A 21380-nucleotide genomic window follows, 5' to 3' on the forward strand; every position below is an offset into this window, starting at 1 on the left:
TTCTCCATATACATCAGCCAGAAATTGAACTCCTAATTAACCGCATGCTTAAGGGACCAAAATTCATATCACTTTGATCAATTCATTATTTGTTACTATATGACTTTGTTAGTATGAGTTTTAACCTCAGTTAATAATGGAATAAGACTTGTAGTTGTCGATTCACATGAAACACTCTTGTAGACATAATCATTCTCGACCATTCCATATAAACTCACAATGACAAATCAAACATCAAATCAAATACACATAAAATAAAACATTGAAAATGATAACAAATTCACACAAATATAAAAACCAAAGGCAAAAACAAGAAATTAGGCAACACCATTAATGATTATAAAAGATGGCGAGGTCTTGGAGTAACCGGTAAAATAGGCGACTTTGATGGGCTTGGGCCTGGGCTTGGACTTTGATAAAATTGACGAACAGAATACACAGTTTGAACAATAGTAAGAGCAAAAAGGAAAATTGCAGCAACAAGAGACACAATAGCCCAAGGATTTCTAAAATAAGTTTGAATGAGATTAGCACGCCATCTTTTCCATGGTTTCTTGCAATAATCACTCATACTCATTCTCACTACATCAAGTATTCCATGACGATCCACTGTTATGTCTTTCGATAACGAGTTAAATAATTTGGAAACAACTTTGTCACTCCCAAGAGCATTGATTATGATCCCACTTCGGTTAAGAAGTGCAACATCCATGTCACTGTCGATGATTGTGTCCATAAAGAATATAAATGATGTTACCTCGTTACCTGCAGTTGGATCGAAAACAAAGCAATCACTTTAGGCGGAATGAACTAAATGGTTAATATCACATGAAAGTCACACACACAAACGTGATATCCCAAATTCAAACTCGGAACACTAAAGATATACTCTTTCGATAAATTACCTGCTCCTACGTGGAGACGCTCCAAGGCAATGAGATTAAGAAGCATATACTCAGTAGTGTCATCTATAACCAATGTTGGAAGCCTAAGAACACCTCGATCAAATGAAACATCTTTGAGACTCCATGTTTTGCTTTGCTTGAAACGAATTCCTGCCTCATGAAGCTCAACTGCAGATCGAATAATCTCTTCTCCTGCCTCTAAAGTTAACCAATTTCTTTTTGTTGCTTTTGGCATGCGTGTTTGGTGACTTGGTCCTAGTTGAATTAAGCTTTTTCTAAACACGTCTAATATGTGCATGCATTTTCCTAAGCTTTGGATTATTGGTGTGCTTGGATTTAATAACTTCACGATTTTCTCGTTTAACATCTCATGATCATCTTCCTGTAAGTTTATAAAGAAATTTAAAATCATTTGATATATTATTGCGAGTTATTAAGATTGTTAATGATGTTCAATAATTCAATTGTATAAAGTTGATTGCAAGTGGTTATTTGTCTAAAAAAATAAAGTTGGCTGAAATATTAGTTTTTATATTTTGTGATGGAATAATTTTGTAATAAAACTTTATCTACTTTTTGTTCGAATAAAAATCATCAAAGGAGAAAAAGGAGAGAAAAAAAAATATAAATATGCGCATTCAAAATTGACTATCAATTACCTTCTCCATGCCGGTTTCAACCTTGATCAATGTATGTAAAACCATCATAGGTATTTGATTTTCAAGCATAAGCATGTCACGTTTAATATATGGCAACACATAAAATTTTCCATGTTCACCAAATACAGGATCATTCTCGGCGTAATCATCCAAAACACCATCATTAGCTCTCAAAATCTCCAAAATAAAACAACCATCAAGAATCATCGTTTGAACAAACTTTGGTGTATCCGATATCCAAATTGGATCGAGTGGCTTGTACGAGTCTCTCAACTCTTGAGCCACTTGGTCCATTTGTTGGAATAATAACTCAATGGGTTTTTCACATCTCTTTAAAAAATGAACAAGGGCTCTATGCTTGTGTTCTTCCATAGCCTTTAAATTCTCCTCCCCATAATGGTAAGGGCCAAATGAAATTGCTTGTGGTTTGTAGGCCTTTTTGTTTAGTGAAGTTACTCTTAAGGGTATTTTGTAAATTGAATGTTTCTTCCATAGTTCCATCTCATCATATATTGATGGACTATTGCTCCTTATTTCCTCATTGATTTGCTCCACCCATTTCATTTCTAATTCCATGTATATGCCTAGCTAATGTGTTATAGATTAATTAGTCATGCATCATATATATTTACTTGCTAGGATTAACAAATGTTACTATATCTTTAGAATCTTATCTTATGTATATTTGAAAGCAAAAATAAAATATTCATGTCATAAGGTGTAAGACTATCAATGTATAATTGGAATATTCTTTTTACTAAGTATAAATAACTTAATATATGTAAAGAAATATATATTGTATTTTATATATCATAAATTCCTTACTTCCATAAATTTCTTATTGTATAGTATCCCTATTCTTCTACTATCTGTATAAAGAAAAGAATCTAAGCCTGTCTAAACCAATGTGAAGCACCAAACTTGAAGGTTAATTAAGATGATTATAAAAATAACATGCGTAAAGCAAAGAAATTTTTTTCCCATCGTATTTGATTTGATGGATTAACGAACTCAATATGTTTATGTGACAATAATGATGCATATGGTTATAGGGTGTCACTTGTTTATCAATCCAATTTATTTATTAGTAGGAACAACGGTTCCATATAAAGTAACAATGACAAATCAAACATCAAATGAAAGCAAATTAGTAGGAACAACGTTTTCTCCCTTTAATTTGCAGAGAAACAAGTTCTATAAATAAAAAGAAAATTGAAAATAATTTCATGCATGGGAATGGGGTCACTTGTTTGTCAATCCAATGTTTAGTGAGAACAACAATTTGATATAAAGTTACAATGACAAATCTAGTGTCAAATACATTAAATTAGTATTCAAAATGAAAGCAAATTAGAAATATAGATCAAATTAGTAAAGAAGAGAAATTACAAGCTGGCTAGGTAGTTGGATAAATTGTAGGGCATGGTGTCATTAATTATGGACGACGCCTCGGAGTAACCGGAAAACTAGGTGACTTAGTCGGGCTTGGAATTGGGTTTGGGTTTTGATAAAATTGGCGAACCGTGTATATAGTTTGAATGATAGTAAGAGCAAAAAGAAAGATAGCAGCAACAAGCGACACTATAGCCCAAGGGTTCCTAAAATAAGTATGAATGAGACTAGCACGCCAATTTTTCCACGGTTTCTTACAATAGTGATTCATACTATTCCGCACAATATCAAGATGTCCACCTCGTTCTACTGGGATTTCTTTGGACATCGAGTTGAACAATTTGGCAACAACTTTGTCATTCCCAAGAGCATTGATCAGGATCCCACTTCGGCTAAGAATTGGAACATCCATAGCACTGTCGATGATAGTGTCCATTAAGAATATAAACGATGTTATCTCATTACCTGCACCAACGTGGATACGCTCGAAGGCAATGAGGTTAAGGAACATGTATTCTGTGCCATCGTCTAATTTCAAGGCCGGGAGCCAAAGAACACCCCGATTGAAGGAGAAATCTTTTAGACTCCTTGTTTTGCTTTTTTTGAAACGTATTCCAGCCTCTTGGAGCTCGATTGCGGATCGAATGATATGATCTATTTCTCCTGCCTCTAAACATAAACAATTTTCTTTGCCTTTTTGGGGCTTGGGTGGTGGTGGTGGGTAGCTTGGTTCTTCTAGTATTAGACTCTTTCTATACAAGTCCAAGACATGCATGCATTTCCCCAACTCTTTGATTTTCTCGTTCGAGGAGGTATCTTCTATGAATATTGGGTTTAACAACTTTATGATTTTCGTGTTTAACTCATAATCATCTTCCTGCAATGTTTCATATAAACTCTAGCTTTAATTAGAATAATCAATCAACATATCAACCAACATTTATATATATATATAGCTATAAACGCAAAAATAGGATTTGTATAACATATACAATATTTCACATGTTAAAACAACAAAAAGTAAGAACTTTTCTTAGAATTGAGTATTGGGCCTAACTCATCCTTACAAAACCGGCTTGTAAGGTGAGGATTGCCTCTAATATATAAACACTTAGTCAGGTCATCTCTCAACCGATGTGGGACTCTTAACACACCCCCTCACGCCCAGCACTATAGGGCTTTGTGCGTGGATATAAACGGTAGGTGGTCCGATAGCGGAAACCTGATAACAGGTGGCCCAACGGATCGTGGAGAGGCTCTGATACCATCTTACGAATATCGAGACCTAACTCATCCTTACAAAACCGGCTTGTAAGGTGAGGATTGCCTCTAATATATAAACACTTAGTCAGACCATCTCTCAACCGATGTGGGACTCTTAACATTTTATTGCTATCTTTACACTAAAATTTGGTCTTTACATATTTGTAGAAAATTATTTATCAATATCTTCTACACTAACATTTGGTCTTTACATATTAGTAAAAAATTATGTCAAAGTAGATTTTTTGAATACTTCACGTAGTGAAATCATGACATTTATTTTAGAAAGGAGGAGTAATATTTTCCGTAAAACAATATTATTTAAATAATTATAAAATGTTAGCTACATTTATATTTAAGTATAGATCATTTGGTCAATAATCTTATAAGTTATAACTAAACAAACAAAAAATGGACCATTAATATTACCTCATCAACCCCGGTTTCAACCTTAGTCAATATATGTAGAACCTTCATAGGTATCTGATTCTCAAGCATGAGCATATCACGCTTGACATATGGCAACACATGTAGTTTCCCGTGTTTGCCAAACACAATATCATTCTCATCATAGTCGACAACCGAAATTTCAAGATCATTGACTCTCAAAATCTCCAAAATAAAACAACCATCAAGAATCATCATTCGAAGGAATTTCAATGTGTCATTTTTCCAATTAGTATCAAGTGGCATGTACGAGTCTTTCAACTCGTCAGCCACTTGATCCATACATTGGAAGAGAAATTCAATAGGTTTTTTACACCTCTTTAAGAAATGAACAAGGGCTCTTTGCTTTTGTGCTTCCATAGCCTTTAAACTCTCCTCTCCATAATGGTAAGGACCAAAGGAAATTGCCCGTGGTTTGTAGGCTTTTTTGTTCAAATCCGTGACTTGGGAGGGTATTTTGTAAATTGAATGCTTCCTCCATTGTTCCTTCTCATCATGACCATTGTTGTTGATATCCTCATTGATTTCATCCATCCACTTCATTTCTATTTCCATATATATAGATATATGCCTAATATGTTGGGTCTCTCTTCATGATTTAACATATATATACTACTTAATTAGCTTTAGCTAGCTACATGCTAAATAAGTTGATAGTAACATATAATATTCAGAATCTTATCTGAAATTAAAGCTAAAATAAAATAGGCTTAAATATGTTAATAGTCCCTCTAATTGTAACAAATTTTGGTATTAGTCCCTGCAATTATTTTTGTTTGGTTCAAGTCCCTGCAGTTTGTAAAAAATTTGCTTTAAGTCCCTGCCGTGAGTGTGACGTTAAAAAAAAGTTAAAACTATTAGAGTGCCACGTGTCCCAATTATTTCACGCCACATGGCACAGTAAAAGTTAATTTTTTTTGCTATTTCCTTTTTTCAAAATTTGTTTTATTATTGTGTAAAAAAAAAATGGAAATGAAGAAAAACAAATATCAATATCTTCTTCATTCCTGAACCTTCAACCTTCATCTTCTTTCCAAAACATTCACCCTCCATCTTCTTCTCTCCAAAACCTTCATCATCCCCACCCCGCAATGTCTTCCTCATCGTTGATCCAAATTCCCGACGGGTTATTCTGCAGCGAATGGAACGCGACGGCGAAGTCGCCAGCAGGAGGTTTTATAACGGTGGCACTAGCTATAATTCAGGACTCATCTGATACTAATTGGATCTCTTAACTAAATTCATTTTGTGAGAACTAGAATTATAAATTCAAGCAAGCTCCTCCTAAAGTCATAATTCAAGCAAGCTTCTCTTATGCTTCTTCTGTTGCGTCGCCGTATTCCCGGTCAGGAAAAAGGGGAATAGCAAAAAAATATTAACTTTTACTGTGCCACGTGGCGTGAAATAATTGGGCCACGTGCACTCCATTAATTTTAACGTTTTTTTTAACGTCACACTCAAAGCAGGGACTTAGAGCAAATTTTTTACAAACTGCAGGGACTTGAACCAAACAAAAATAATTGCAGGGATTAATACCAAAATTTGTTACAATTACAGGGACTATTAACATATTTAAGCCAATAAAATATTCACCTCATAAGCTGTAAAACTATCAATGGAGGAATCTTCTTTTTATATTACTTTACCAAAAAAAAAAACTGGAATAATATTCTTTTTATAGAAAATTAAATAATTATTACTTTCAAAAAAGTGCAAAGAAATATATCTTAGATTTTATATATCCTTCAATTCCTTACGTACCTCTTTACAGTCCTTAAAGCATCTCTAATAAGAGTATCAAAGAATGTATTATAGGTTAATGATTCATACCTTAATGTTTTTATCATTGAAGTTTCATAATGTGACATATATAGAGCGTATCAAAATCGATGATATGGTAAATAAGGTACCGTATCATCAATTTAATATCATTAATTTCAGTTAAAACATAAATATAAAATAGACCACTTGTTAATAATGTATGATGCCCAAAGTGGTATCACCATTGGAGCAAAATATATATCAGTTACATAAATATTGCATGACATTGTAGGGACCACTTATTAGTAATATATAATACGCAAATGATATCATCTTTGAAGATACTCTTATCATCTCTATTATGTATGAAAAGATCATATCTGATTAAGCTTGTCATTAGCCTTTAATTAATCTTATATAAGGGATGGAACAAGTATAAATAAATATTAAATACATAAATTATTGATTGATGATGCCAAAAAATATTTATTATTGATCGATTGCAAGTCTAAACCAATGTGATTATTGTGAACAAGTATAAATACATAAATAATAAATTATTGATTGATTATTGCTAAGATGATTTTAAACTAAAATGCGGAAAGCAAAGCATAGCTTTATCTTTTTGTTTTGTATATTGAATCAGCAGCTTTATCTTAATTACTCTCTGGACACAAATATAAAAAAAAAATCATTTTATAGTTCAGATATATTTATTATTCATTAAATCTAAAAAATAATTTTTTTTTATATTTGTGTCCGAATAGAGTAAGTAATAACTGCTACTCCTTCTAGTCCTAATTATAAGAGAATTTTTACTTTTTAAGTTTATTGGAATGTTAATGTATCTAAACTATAATATAGTTTAAATATATTAATTTTTCAATAAATCTACAAAATAAAATTTCTCTTATAATTAGAACGGAAGGGAATTGTCTTTATTAAGGAACTGCAAGAAAATGCTTCTGTATGATCACGTGGTGATGGTACTTTTTTTATTCTTCTTCTTTTCTTTCCATTTTTTTATTCTAAAGGTAGTTGGTGGCAAGTGATCTTCACGAGGACGAATATGATCGCTCTGGAGGACTAAAGATGTTATCGTGAAACTTGCGATGTTACCTAAGAATTTTATGGTAATTGGATGCAAGATATTAAAGAAGGTGGAAAACATTTTGACGGTTGTAGGTGGATGTGATACTAAGGGTGGTTGGATGCAAATGGACTTGGTGCATAATAGGGACGGAACAAAAAATCATCGAGGGTAACGAAAATATAACACTTAATAAATAACATCAACCATAACTAACATCTATTATTTTATAATTGCATACACCTTAGTTTAATGACAAATAAAAAACATATATCCATGCACTAAAAATAACATATATCCTAAAAAATAAAAAAGCATACAGCCATCAAAATTTTATGTTTCTCAAATTTTATGTTAACTAACCCTTGACTAGCATGATAAATATGTCTGTCTAATTAATGTATTAACATTGAAATAAACCTCCAAACTACATTAGAAGGTTCAGTGACCCGGATACTGGTGGTAAAAACTGAAAACCAAATAAAAGTATCGAGGACTACTATTTTATTAAGTTAAATATACTCTGTTTTTCTAAAAGAAACTAAACTACTTAGGAATAGACTCGGTGAACAAGTTGATTATTTATTTACTGGTTAGGGGTTAAATTAAAATAAGTAACAAATATAGTAGTATTATTTTATAACCTCTCTATAAAAGAATGAGTGGACAATGAGAAGGGTGGCAAACTATATAATAAAAAAAATTAATGGCAGGGTGGCGATATATATGTATGTATAAGGATAGTGTAGTAGGTAATATATATATATATATATATATATATATATATATATATATATATATATATATATGGGGGCTGCTAACTTAGACCCAGTTGGGTCTAAGTTAGCAAGGTGCACCTTTTCAGTTGGACCAAAATACCCATTCTTTTTAATTAATTAACCAAATTACCATCAATGGACGCGGATCCAGTGTCGCGCGCGTGCCGAAGGACCATGGTTACAGACCGTTGATTTCCATCAGACAGCCAAGCTCTGATCTCATCAAGACTGTCTGATCAATCAGACAACCCAGATCATCCTGATCCATCAGATTCCAGCGCCTGCGCCACACTGGATTACAACCTGGAGAGAGAAAAATTTGCTTTTTAAAAGTAGGACACGTGTCACACAATGGTTGGCTGGGCGTGATTTTTGTTCATTTAATATTTTGAACTCAATTATTTCGTTGTAAATTAATTTTTTATTTATTTTTTTTATACCAAAATTCATAATTTTTTTTTCTCTACAAATAGAGACTTGGTTCGTTTGATTTGGACACCGAAAAAAAAACGCAATTTTTCACTACCTTAATCTCATTTTTCACTACCTTACATCAACTCACTGAAACCATTCTACCAGCAAAATGGTTTCAGATTACAACTCTCTGAAACCATTGTACCAGATAAATGGTTTCAGAAGCAAACACAATTAATAAATTACTCACTGAAACCATTCTACCAGTAAAATGGTTTCAGAATACAACTATGTGCAACCATTCTACAAGCTAAATGGTTTCAGAAGCAAATAACTAATAATCAACTTACTGAAACCATTCTACCAGCAAAATGGTTTCAGATTACAACTCTCTGAAACCATTGTACCAGATAAATGGTTTCAGAAGCAAACACAATTAATAAATTACTCATTGAAACCATTCTACCAGTAAAATGGTTTCAGAATATAACTATGTGCAACCATTCTACCAGTAAAATGGTTTCAGAAGCAAACATTAGTTTTTAATTACCGTTTTATCTCATTTAATTAACTAAAAATAGTTTTAGGTCTCCAAAAATTTCATAAAATATACCAAAAGTTCCAGAATATTATCTACTATTTTCCTGGTATAATGGTTTCAGTGAGTTGGTTGAGTGGTGCGTGTTAAATTACAACACACAAGTAACGTATTTAGTAGACAAAAAATGAGATTAAGGTAGTGAATAATTGCATTTTTTTTTCGGTGTCCAAATCAAACGAACCAAGTCTCTATTTGTAGACAAAAAAAAATTATGAATTTTGGTATAAAAATAAAAAAATAAAAAATTAATTTACAACGAAATAATTGAGTTCAAAGTATTAAATGAACAAAAATCACGCTCAGCCAACCATTGTGTGACACGTGTCCTACTTTTAAAAAGCAAATTTTTCTCTCTCCAGGTTGTAATCCAGTGTGGCGCAGGCGCTGGAATCTGATGGATCAGGATGATCTGGGCTGTCTGATTGATCAGACAGTCTTGATGAGATCAGATCTTGGCTGTCTGATGGAAATCAACGGTCTGTAACAATGGTCCTTCGGTACGCGCGCGACACTGAATCTGCGTTTACTAATGGGTATTTTGGTTAATTAATTAAAAAGAATGGGTATTTTGGTCCAATTGAAAAGGTGCACCTTGCTAACTTAGACCTAACTAGGGTCTAAGTTAGAAAACCCCTATATATATATATATATATAGGGGTTTTCTAACTTAGACCCTAGTTAGGTCTAAGTTAGCAAGGTGCACCTTTTGAGTTGGACAAAAATACCCATTTTTTTTTTTTTTTGAAACAATAGAGCAACTGGGGCATGTATGTAATTTGCATCATAAAAATACCCTTTTTTTTTTTTTTGAAACAATAGAACAACTATTTCATTTTTTAAATTTCTTCCAAATTTCGACCTCATTTTACGTGCGAATCGAACGCCGATTTCAAAAACTAATACCGGAAACCTTTGTAAAATTGAAAAACGATCAAAATCCATATAAGGAACGTCGAGTTTCGTTGAGTATTGAGGGAGATCGAACCGGGTCAAAAACCGGGTCGCACGACCCGTTTCTGCATAGAGGTGGGAATAGGCTAGGCCGAGCTAGGCTTTGCCAAGCCTGAGCCTGGCCTGTCAAAAAATTGAAGGTCTGAGCCTGGCCTGTGGCCTATCATAGGCTTAAATTCTAGGCCTGAGTCTGACCTTTTGAAAGTCTGATGTGGCCTGTTAGCCTGTTTAAAAACCTATTTCATATGAACATATTTAAATAAATAATTATATTTATTTTGAAATATACCTATGAACTAATAAAATAATGTTCCATTTGATATTTTAAAGAATTTGACTATATATGTCATCATATTTCAATTCTACTTTATAATAATACATTTATATATGTTAAAAACTAATGTAGATTAATAAACTTAAATTACTTAAAAAGTTAATAGATTTATAATTTAATCAAGGTATAAATTTTAATATATAAATAATAATCGTAATAAAAATATTATTCATGTTAACTTAAATAGGCCGGCCTAGTAGGAAATTCTGCATAAAACGGGTGGGAGGGACGATGAACAGTGCGCGTCGCCCACGCCCACTCTCACCGGCGGCGCGTGGGGGCGCGTGCGGCCTCAGGGAGGCTCTATTTTTTTTTTAGTTTTTCATAATAAAATAGTAGATAATATTCTGGAAATTTTGGTATATTGTATGAAATTTTTGGAGACCCGAAACTATTTTTAGTTAATTAAATGAGTAAAAAGGTAATTAAAAATATTATAATTCCATAAAAAAATTCCAAAATTTTATGTAAAGTACTATGAATTATTTAGAACCCTCTTATGTACCTCACTCTCCCTAGTTCAAGTCATGAAATTATTTTCACAAATTCCGCTGATTATTTAAAACCATTTAACAAATAATAATAATAATTTCATAGATTTGTACTCTGAAACCAATTGTTTTTTTATTTGTTTCTAATAAAATATTAGATAATATTCTGGAATTTTTGGTATATTTTATGAAATTTTTTGAGACCTGAAACTATTTTTCGTTAATTAAATGAGATAAAACGGTAATTAAATACTATTGTTTGCTTCTGAAACCATTTAGCTGGAAGAATGGTTTCAGAGAGTTATACTGTGAAACCATTCTAGCAGTAAAATGGTTTCAGAAGCAAACAATTAAAAATCAAATCCCCTGAAACCATTCTATCAGTGAAATGGTTTCAAAGTACAACGCTCTGAAACCATTGTACCAGCTAAATGGTTTCAGAATGGTTTCAGAAGCAAACAATTAAGAAATTACTCACTGAAACCATTCTACCAATAAAATGGTTTCAGAGAGTTATACTGTGAAACCATTCTACCAGCTAAATGGTTTCACAGTATTATATAAAGATAATTAAAGGTAGTGAAAAATTGAGTTTTTTTTTTTGTGTCCAAATCAAACGAACCAAGTCTCTATTTGTAGACAAAAAAAAATTATGAATTTTGGTATAAAAATAAAAAAATAAAAAATTAATTTACAACGAAATAATTGAGTTTAAAGTATTAAATGAAAAAAAAAACACGCCAACCACCCAGCAGTTGACACGTGTCCTGCTTTTTTAAAATGAAATTTTCTCTCTCCAGGCGCAGATCTAGTGTGGTGCACGCGCTGGCTTATCATGGAGATGGATGATCTGGACTGTCTGATTGATCCGACAGCCATGATGAGATCATCTCTTGGCCGTCTGATGGAAATCAACGGTCTGTAACGGTGGTCTGATACCAACTGTAACATCCCGGATTTTTGGAACATTAATTGATAAAATTTTAACCAAAACAGTTAACATTTTTATTTTTAAAAGAATAAAATAAACTTATATTACTAAATATGAAACATTAAAATCATAGATCTCTCGAAATTAACAATTAAGAATATAGTAATTACAAAATATTGAATTTATCTTCAACTCAAAATAAAATTCTACACCAAGACTCTTGACCTATTACTACCCAAAACATATCCTATTGCTGGTCATAACTCTGATACACTTGTGAGAATCTCTCTCGACAAGGCTAACACCAATGTCCACGAATCTCCGAGCCTCAACTACACGTCACTACGCTCTCGCTGCGCAACTCTGATTTACTGGATTAGTAACCTGGCCAAATTTATACATGAGGGTCGCTCCAAAACATAGGAAAACATCAATTAAGCATGCATATATACATATGGAAAACTCATAAATTACCAATAATAAAATAAGTAGTTATCAATCACTTACCACACGACACCATAGTTACACTCTCTGATGTTTCACCAAATCCTAAAGATTAGATATTTTAATGCACCCTATATGATCCGGATATCACCGCTCCGCAGAGTAAATTGTCCCACCATTGGACAGTGTCCCACCATTGGACACAATACCCCACCGTTGGGTATTATGGTTCGGTACCCCACCGTTGGGTATTATTCCAAACCACACCAAAAAGGAAATGAATGCCCTATCACCACTAAGTTAGTCACACCAAAAATTACTCCGCCGAGCAATTAATCAAAACAGTCTTGTTCTAACACCGATTTTAGAGACAAGACCTCCCCAATGATAACCCCAATCACCAACCAAAGACACCGTTGCTAACCCCAATCACCAAATCAGAAGACATAATAAATCACATTAACAACAAGGAAATAAACTATGCATCACCAGAATTCATATATCATTTACACACACCATAAAGATCACATAGACATATGTATAATTAAAATAAACAAGCAACGGAGGACCCTCTAACCTTAATAGCAGCAACTCCTAATCAACATATGCTTCAATATAAGCTCACACTTGCTGACAAAACCTATTTGTTAATTCTTAGTTGATCTTCTGCTCATCCCTCTTTGGCCATTAAATCTCTAATTTTAAAGTTTCATTGTCTCTTAATTTTTTTTCTATTTTCTAAGCGTATAGAACCGGCAAGGGAAGGAATAATGGAAGTGAGAGAGAACCGATAGTTACTTATATAGGTATTAATCCTCACACTAACTTCTTCCTAAATAAATGGGCATTATACTAGTACTAGTATAGTGGAAAGTGATATTGTCATCGTGCAACTAGGGAAAATAAGTTGTTATTTGTTTCTCAACCCAAACCTGCTTATTTCATCTAACCACCACTTATCTATATTGTATTCCATTCCTATCCATACTATATTATTTAATATATTAAAAATTAACCAAGAAGTAAAATAGTAGTGCGGTTGCTATATATATCTTCACGTTGCAGTACATATGATATAGGGACCTATTTTAATCCTTTGCTAGCTAAATATACTGCTTACTAAATTCTCATTATATTATATATATGCCTCCACGTATAATTCTTTTACTATCGATACATGTAATTTATTTTTCCTTCTAATTAAAACAAATACATTTGACCATATTATAAAATAATATATTCTAACCCAATAAATTATAAAATATAATAATTTAATTTCGACAACGATAAAATATTCCAAAATAAAATCCGTGTAAAATATCGGGGTCTTACAGTGGTCCTGCGGTAGGCGCGCGACACTGGATCAGAGCCAATATATATATTTTTTTTTTTAAAAAAAAAGAAAGGGTATTTTTGTCCAACTCAAAAGGTGCACCTTGCTAATTTAGACCCAACTGGGTCTAAATTAGCAGCCCCCATATATATATATATATATATATATATATATATATATATATATATATATATATATATATATATATATATATATATATATATATGAAGGGTGGCGACCGTCCCTTTTCATCAGTATCTAGTTCCGTCTCTGGTGCATAATATATTAAATCAAGGTTTATGATGACAGTCAGTCATTTGTTAATTTTAATGCAATTTCATAGTGTTTTAGTTAGATTTTAGAAGTATTGCATGGTCAAAAAGAAGAATTTATGAAAGAATTAACATGCAAAAGAGTTTGAAGACTAAAGATCAAAGGAAAAAAATTATAACTTAGAATAATTGACATGCATGAATTGGGACGCCATGTGTCAACGATCTGCTTTATTGCACAGCCTATATATATATATATAGGGTGGGAACTTGGCTACCCATTTCATGAAATCACTACAACAAAAGTGTGTTTTAGCTTCAAAAATTTTAGCGTCAGCCACGACACGAACGCTACAAGCGTCCCCATTGTGTCTGTTGGGCGGACTCTACATCTTTTTTCAATTTAATTTAAATTTTTAATGAGGCATTAAATATAGCGTCTGCCAAAGCAGACGTTACTTAGAAGCTAACGAAATTAAAAATACAAAAATATGTTAGTGTCTATAATGACAGACGCTAAATAGACCAAATTAAGAAAAAAAAATTACAGTATATTATAAAGGGTTATGTTAACTTGTGCCCTAAGGGCACATGTTAAGCTACCTAAAAATAGAAATATAGCATTTAATGATAGAAAAAATTTAATATTTAGATAATTGAATACACCACAAGTTCAATAAATTTTTTCCACATTTATCTCCTTAACATGTGCCCTTAAGGGCACAAGTTAACATTCTCCTATTATAAAACACTTAAATTAATAAAAATATTAGTTTTCGCCAACAATTATCTTCCCTCTCTGATGAACTAACCCTCAATCTCACAAACCCTCAATCTCATTAAACTCTCTTCAGTTCCCAACTTCTCAAATTTCACACAAATCCACAATCTAAGCCAACTCTTTTCTCAATCGAACCCGATTTTGCTAAATTGGATAATCTTTTCCCTATAATGTTCACGTTCTAGGGATTTGCTTTTCTCCCTGAATCATCATCTCTACGATAGTACTGTAATCCAATCCAACGCCATCTGAAGTGCTTGATATATAGCAGGGTCTTCAGACCCGGCCATTTCCCAAGTCGCTGCTGCAGCCAGCCACCAGGAACCCGTCGGAGTCGCGAAAGGTAGGTAGCTCCCAAACCCCATCGGCCTTCTCTTGCCAGCGAGGTTAGCATCACAATTAATCTTGATAATACTGCTAATAGAAACAAGTAGGATTGTGTTGCTGATACTCAGTTAGCAGTTTCATATTCCTTCATACTTTCTAAAGTAGCAGCCGTTGCTGTATTCGTAGATTATTTGAGTTTGTATTTGTACACAGCAATTTCTGGTGAAGGATTATCACTAATTTATTTATTTATTTATTTATTTTCTGAATTTCAGCATAAGCATCGTTATCTTGTGTTTCTGTTCAACTCATGCAAGTCCTTTACTACTTGTTGTAAACTTTCAATAACAACTTTCAACTATGGCGCTTTCCGGAACTGCCTTATCCTTCAATGTAAGCTTCTCATTGTTTTAAACCTTAAAACTTTGCTTCTTTTTCTTATTATTTTTTTTAGCGGAATTTAGAAGTCTCTTTTATAGGTTCTTTAAAATCACCACTTTAGAGTATTTGTGTGTTGATCAACGATAAATTGATTTAAAACTTCCTGGATTTAATATAGATTCAATTCAACTACTTGAAATGGAAATTTTGGAATGATTTATAAGTTTTTTTTTTTTGTCAGTAACCTAGTGGCTAGAAATTTCATTATTTAAGGTGAATAAGTGGGTTGTCTGGGGGTTCGAACTACGGTCTTGCATATAAACTACGATGTCCCTGCCAATTGAGCTAAGCTCACGAGGAAGAAATGATTTATAACTCTAATCGATTGAATGTTAGTATTTTGTTTACCTAGAATTTCGTTGAATGATTGAAAAAAGGGTGACCTTTTAATGAATTTTACTTAAGGAAATTGTACTTCATGAAATGCTGAGGAATAAAGATGAAGTTATGTTTTCCCTTTCAATCTTGATTAATTTTGAGTTTTTTCATGAAGGGACTTTCTTCTACTCTCAAGGAGTTTAATTTCTCGCCGGGTTTGTTCATGAATAGTTTTAACAAGCGACATCATGTTTGTCTGTCATCCTTTGAGCCAAATAGGTTGGTTTTTGGAAAAAGTGAAAGAGGAAACCAACTATCTATTTCTCCTAATCAATGCCTCAAGTTTCAAATGAGAAGATTAGGTAAGTTTCTTTTGCTTCAACCCTTAAAAATCAATTCAGGGCTCTTTTTGTATAATATTATAATTGAGTAAATCGTCATTTTAGTTCCTAAATGTGTAAAGTTGTGTTTACTATAGTCTTTGAATGTATTGGAATTGAAATTACAAAAACATCATCAATTATGTTTTTTGTTAGTGATTTTGTGGACTAAACTTATTAAGAGGAGACATTTAAGGACTATTCTAACTAATGAAAGACACATTAGTGGATCAAACTCTCTAAGGACAGACAAATCCAGGGATGTTTTTGTAACTGTAATACATTCAAGCAATATAGTGAGAGCCCTTGACACGTTAAAGGACCTAAACAACTGTTTATTATAGTTTGTGTCTAGTGAACGAGCATAGAAATTGTTGGTTATTTCTTTCTGTTGTCTTGATTTTGTTGCAGTCTGATTATATTTTCATCCATGGCCCTAACTATTCTGTACTAACTATTTTACTAAATTTAATGTTTCATTTTATGAAAATGTCGTTGGTTTCTCTCAGGGACACGACAAGGAGTAAAAAAGCGAAGACTCAGAGAGTATGTTGAGTAGCGAGAACATTGCATTAGATGAAAAAACTTTAGAGGAGGAGTTACAGAATGCAATTGCTGAGGAGAATTATGCTAAAGCGGCAGAAATAAGAGATACTCTAAAAAGCCTTCATAAAGATAGCAAGACAGAAGTGCTTGGAGCAAACAACAAGTTTTATAATTCATTCAGGAATGGTGACCTTGCAGCTATGCAAGCAATGTGGGCGAAAAGGGACGAGGTATGCTGTGTTCATCCTGGTTTGAAAGGAATTTCCGGTTACGATGATGTTATTGAGAGCTGGAATTTTGTATGGGCTAACTATGAATTTCCCTCTCTGATGAACTAACCCTCAATCTCACAAACCCTCAATCTCATTAAACTCTCTTCAGTTCCCAACTACACAAATCCACAATCTAAGCCAACTCTTTTCTCAATCGAACCCGATTTTGTTCACGAACCCATTCACCAATCTTTCTCTACCTCAGAATCTGTGTTCAACCTGCGTTCACTAATATTGTTGGATCCGTGTTTCTCTTGAATAGCTTCAATCTCCGTGCGCTTTTTTTTATCAGGTTTGGCGAAAGAGAAGATTGGTGGATTTAGAAATTGTCACCACATATGAAACGAAGAACCCTAAAATCGAAGGAATTGGAAATTGATAGTCACGGAAACTTCTCTCAACTCGCTAATTCTCTCCGTCGTTCAGTCATCATTTCACTGCCGATGACTCCTCCTTCAATTGGTATATCTCAATCTTGCTCCCTCATCTCGATCTCTAATCTTCTGAGTTCACTGACTGTATTTTCTTTGTTTACGTCTATTTTTTCCTCCTTAGCTAACCGTGTATTTGGATGATGGTGGGTTGAACAAATTCTCCCTCCCACTATTGATTGTTTTGATTGGCTACCATTTACAAGCTAACTTTCATTTTATTATAGTATATTGTATTCAAATTCTGATGAATTGAAGTGTTTCTAATTTAACCACAACCATTTTAACCAATTTTTTTCGATTCTTACGAAAAACTAATGATAGACATTGACTTAAGCCTTCAAAGTTTGTACCTACTTTGTGCTTAAAACTGAAATTGGTTTTATATATGCAGGTAAACCCTATGAATCTTGTGTCCAGGAACAAAAAGATACAAGATATTTCAATCTTGAAGGGTCATTGCCAAGACCTTCTTGCTTCCATGCAGGTGATTTTTTATTGTTATTCTACTTCAATGCATTTTAGTGGGTTCTATATGTAGAATTGGATTTTAATTACGTTAGGTGGTTGTGTCTTTATTGGTTGTCCATAGCTACATGGTGTTTTCTTTGGTAATAATATAGATATGTGTGTGTTTGTGTGTGTGAAATGGAAACAAGAGCTAGGATTTGTGTTTGGATCTTGAGTTGTGCATGATTTTCTTTGAATTTGGATGACTTTTGATGTGCTTGCATGATGGCTAAGTTATCCCATTTATGTTTAAGATTTATTTTAGTTTAAGGGAATTTTTCTTTTGAATCGTTTAAAAATGCACAAGATCAACCAATAAGAAGCTTGCTGTTGCATTATCTTTAGATAATTACACATATATGTACTTGCATATAATTATCTACCTCTATGACAAAAATACTTAAAAGATTTACTTACCAATATATGGCTTTTTATTATCCACCTCTATGCATTATCTTTTTAAAGTGTTGATGAAGATCTGACTTACCAGTTTCAGATTTACTTACCAATATATGGCTTTTTATTATAAAATTAGTTTACCATAAGGAATATATTAATATGTTCTCCAAGAGTGTAAGAAACCTTTTATAAGTATTGCATGTAACACTCTTAATTTTTAGTAAATGTGTCCATAAACACTTTGAATTTGATCTGTTCCTCAAATCAAATGGACCGATCTCTTGAAGAGAAAATTTTATAATTGGTCAGTATAGAGAAAAAACTCCTAAATTTTATTCATACTTATACTTATAAATCATGGGCACATATTGTTTAATTGCTTACTTGCACATGATATTGCATGTTAGTTTTGCTAGTGGCATAGTGTTGATATTATTGAAGGCTTAAATTTTGGCATTTTCAACAAATATTACTAATCTTACCAAGAGGCTAATAACGTATTAGTAAAGAAGTTGAGTTTGATTATCTTTGATAATAACTTGGTATTTACTCTTTGTTATGTAAATTGAAATTATAGCATTTTTGGGAAAGTCATAAGCCACTAAGCTTACCTTGCCACACTCACTAGTCTTCTATGCTCACTTTGAAACTGAATTTATAATTTCTAGCTGCTGGATTTATTGATTTTTCATAAAATATGCTGGTACATTTTATGTAGTGGGAATTTTGATTGAATATTTGAATGCTTAAATATGCAGGACAGACATCTGGAACATTTGAGTCAATTGACAGTGCTTTTGGGGTTTGTAATGATATTAGTGTCATATCGATTTACAGGAACAACATCTAGAACATTTGAGTCAATTGACACAAAATGAAGACAGACGAAGAAGATGATGAAATTAAGTTGCACATCATTGCCACTATTTCAGCACTTGTAACAAAATATCTTGCTTATGCTAGATTGGTATAATTGAATCTTTTAGCATCTATATATGTACAATTGATATGCAATCATTTACATAGGTCGAAGGTAGGTGAATTTCTATTAAACCGGTGTATTTAAAGTTTTCCTAGATTCATAGGCATATTGGTCCAAGGATGCAGTATGAGTTATACTAATGACATTATTTTTGTCGCATTTCTAAGTTATCAATTGTATAAATACAATTGTGTTCTTGGCTTTCTTTTATGCCTTTGACTCTTTATCTTTGGTTTTGATGACCTTAATGAGTACATTGGTAGAGATTTTATGATTGTTATCTTTGGTTTTGATATTTTAATGAATATATTGGTAGAGATTTTATGGTTGTGAGAAATTATGGTCGAAAACTATGAAAGATAATAATTTTTTGATGTATTTTTAGAAATACAGGATAGGTTCCTTTCTAGAATGAGTTTTTTAAATGAAAAAATAAAAAACAAAAGCGTCTGCTTTAGCGGACGCTATATAATTCAGAAACTAAAATATAGCATCTATTTAGAGCAGACGCTACATTTAGCGTCTGTCAAGCGGACTCTAAGGGTGACGTTTTATAACACCAACATATATGTGTAGCGTCACCCAAAAATCGAAGCTACTAGCGTCTGCCTCATATACATGTCACTAGCTTCCGCTTAGCATCTAACGGGACGGACGCCAAATAGCGTCTGCTGGACGCAACTGTCTAGCTTCGGGCATTTAAGTGTCTGCCACGATGTAAACGCTAAGCTGACGCTAAGTACCTTGTAGCGTCCGCTTTTTGCCATTTAGCGTCTCTTTTTGGCCGACGCTCCAAAGCAGTTTTCTTGTAGTGAATTGGGTCATCTAGCCCATCCTAGGTGTCATAAATATAGTGGTTGACAAAATGCCACTTATAATACAATTAATGCATGTGGTTGTTTTCAAATTATGGCAATATAATTTGCAATATTTATAAATTCAACCTCTATAGACTAAGACTATGCTCGTAATTACTCTGTTTAATTCCCAATGTTGTAGTTTTCCATACCTGCACATCATAAACATTCCAAGAGAAACGCAACTACTAATGTATCGTAGTTATGGGTTTTTTTAATTTTATTTTATTTTATTTTTGTTTTGATATTTTAATTATTTTAATTAACTTGCTTCCAAAAACTATTGGTTGGATCACAGTTAATTTATTCATACAAAAATGATTTATTTTTGCTCTTTTTTTCTTTCATAAATCTTATTCAAATTTTTTAAAAAATAAAAAACCTTCAAAATAACTAATAGAATGACTTTTCTTTTTTATAAAAAGAGTTAAATAAGTTTTTCGTCCCTACAAATATATTGAATTTGGTTTTATTACCTAAAAATAAAAATGAGATGTTTTCAATCCCTAAAAAAAATTGTTTTATTATTTGTCGGATGTATGTTGTTTATCATTACAAAATGTTAACCTTCTAAGTTTAGTCCTTACATAATTTCTATTAAATTTTTAGTCCCCGTAAAATAATCATGCATTCAGTTTTGGTCCATACAACTAAGACAACATGTATTTTTTTTAATGATTTTTTAGCATGTATATTTTTTTATTTAGAACATTATAAAAAATTTCTCAAAAAAAAAATAAATTAAAAATTTGTTTCCTATCTCACGATTTTTGTTAGTTTTATCTTGAACTTTTGCCAATTAAAAAAAATCATATTTAATTCATATAATGTTAACAAATTCTAAATTTTAGTAAATAAAATTTATATGATATTTTAAACATGTCTATAAAAAACCATTCAAATATTATAATAATATAAACATGAATACTAAAACTCATTCAAAAATTAAGGAGTACACATGAGTTGACTTTAAAGCAAGGACCAAAAGTTGGACAAAATAAAAGATGAAAATGACTTTGATAAGAGAGTCAAAGAGTGCTTGAAATTGTTAGGAGAGAAGTGGATGGGG

The 21380-nt window shown here is 32.4% G+C and overlaps 2 protein-coding genes and 1 pseudogene across 2 annotated transcripts; 1 reads left to right on the forward strand and 2 right to left on the reverse strand.

Moving 5' to 3' along the window:
* Nucleotides 1–164: 164 nt before the first annotated feature.
* LOC123923569 (UPF0481 protein At3g47200-like) lies at nucleotides 165–2185 on the reverse strand. The gene is made up of 3 exons (XM_045976263.1): nucleotides 1565–2185; nucleotides 906–1287; nucleotides 165–765 (listed from the first exon to the last, which is right to left on the reverse strand). The coding sequence occupies exons 1-3, from the start codon at nucleotides 2138–2140 to the stop codon at nucleotides 338–340; spliced, it is 1386 nt and encodes a 461-aa protein (XP_045832219.1). The 5' UTR covers nucleotides 2141–2185; the 3' UTR covers nucleotides 165–337.
* Nucleotides 2186–2999: 814 nt separating this feature from the next.
* On the reverse strand, nucleotides 3000–5209 carry LOC123922319 (UPF0481 protein At3g47200-like). The gene is made up of 2 exons (XM_045975044.1): nucleotides 4649–5209; nucleotides 3000–3833 (listed from the first exon to the last, which is right to left on the reverse strand). Exons 1-2 carry the CDS (start codon nucleotides 5207–5209, stop codon nucleotides 3000–3002), a joined length of 1395 nt encoding a protein of 464 aa, XP_045831000.1.
* A 9957-nt stretch (nucleotides 5210–15166) lies between these two features.
* Nucleotides 15167–19791, forward strand: LOC123882338 (annotated as a pseudogene).
* The last annotated feature ends 1589 nt before the right edge of the window (nucleotides 19792–21380 follow it).

Source organism: Trifolium pratense, linkage group LG4 (assembly GCF_020283565.1).
Source record: "Trifolium pratense cultivar HEN17-A07 linkage group LG4, ARS_RC_1.1, whole genome shotgun sequence".
Lineage (NCBI taxonomy): Eukaryota > Viridiplantae > Streptophyta > Magnoliopsida > Fabales > Fabaceae > Trifolium > Trifolium pratense.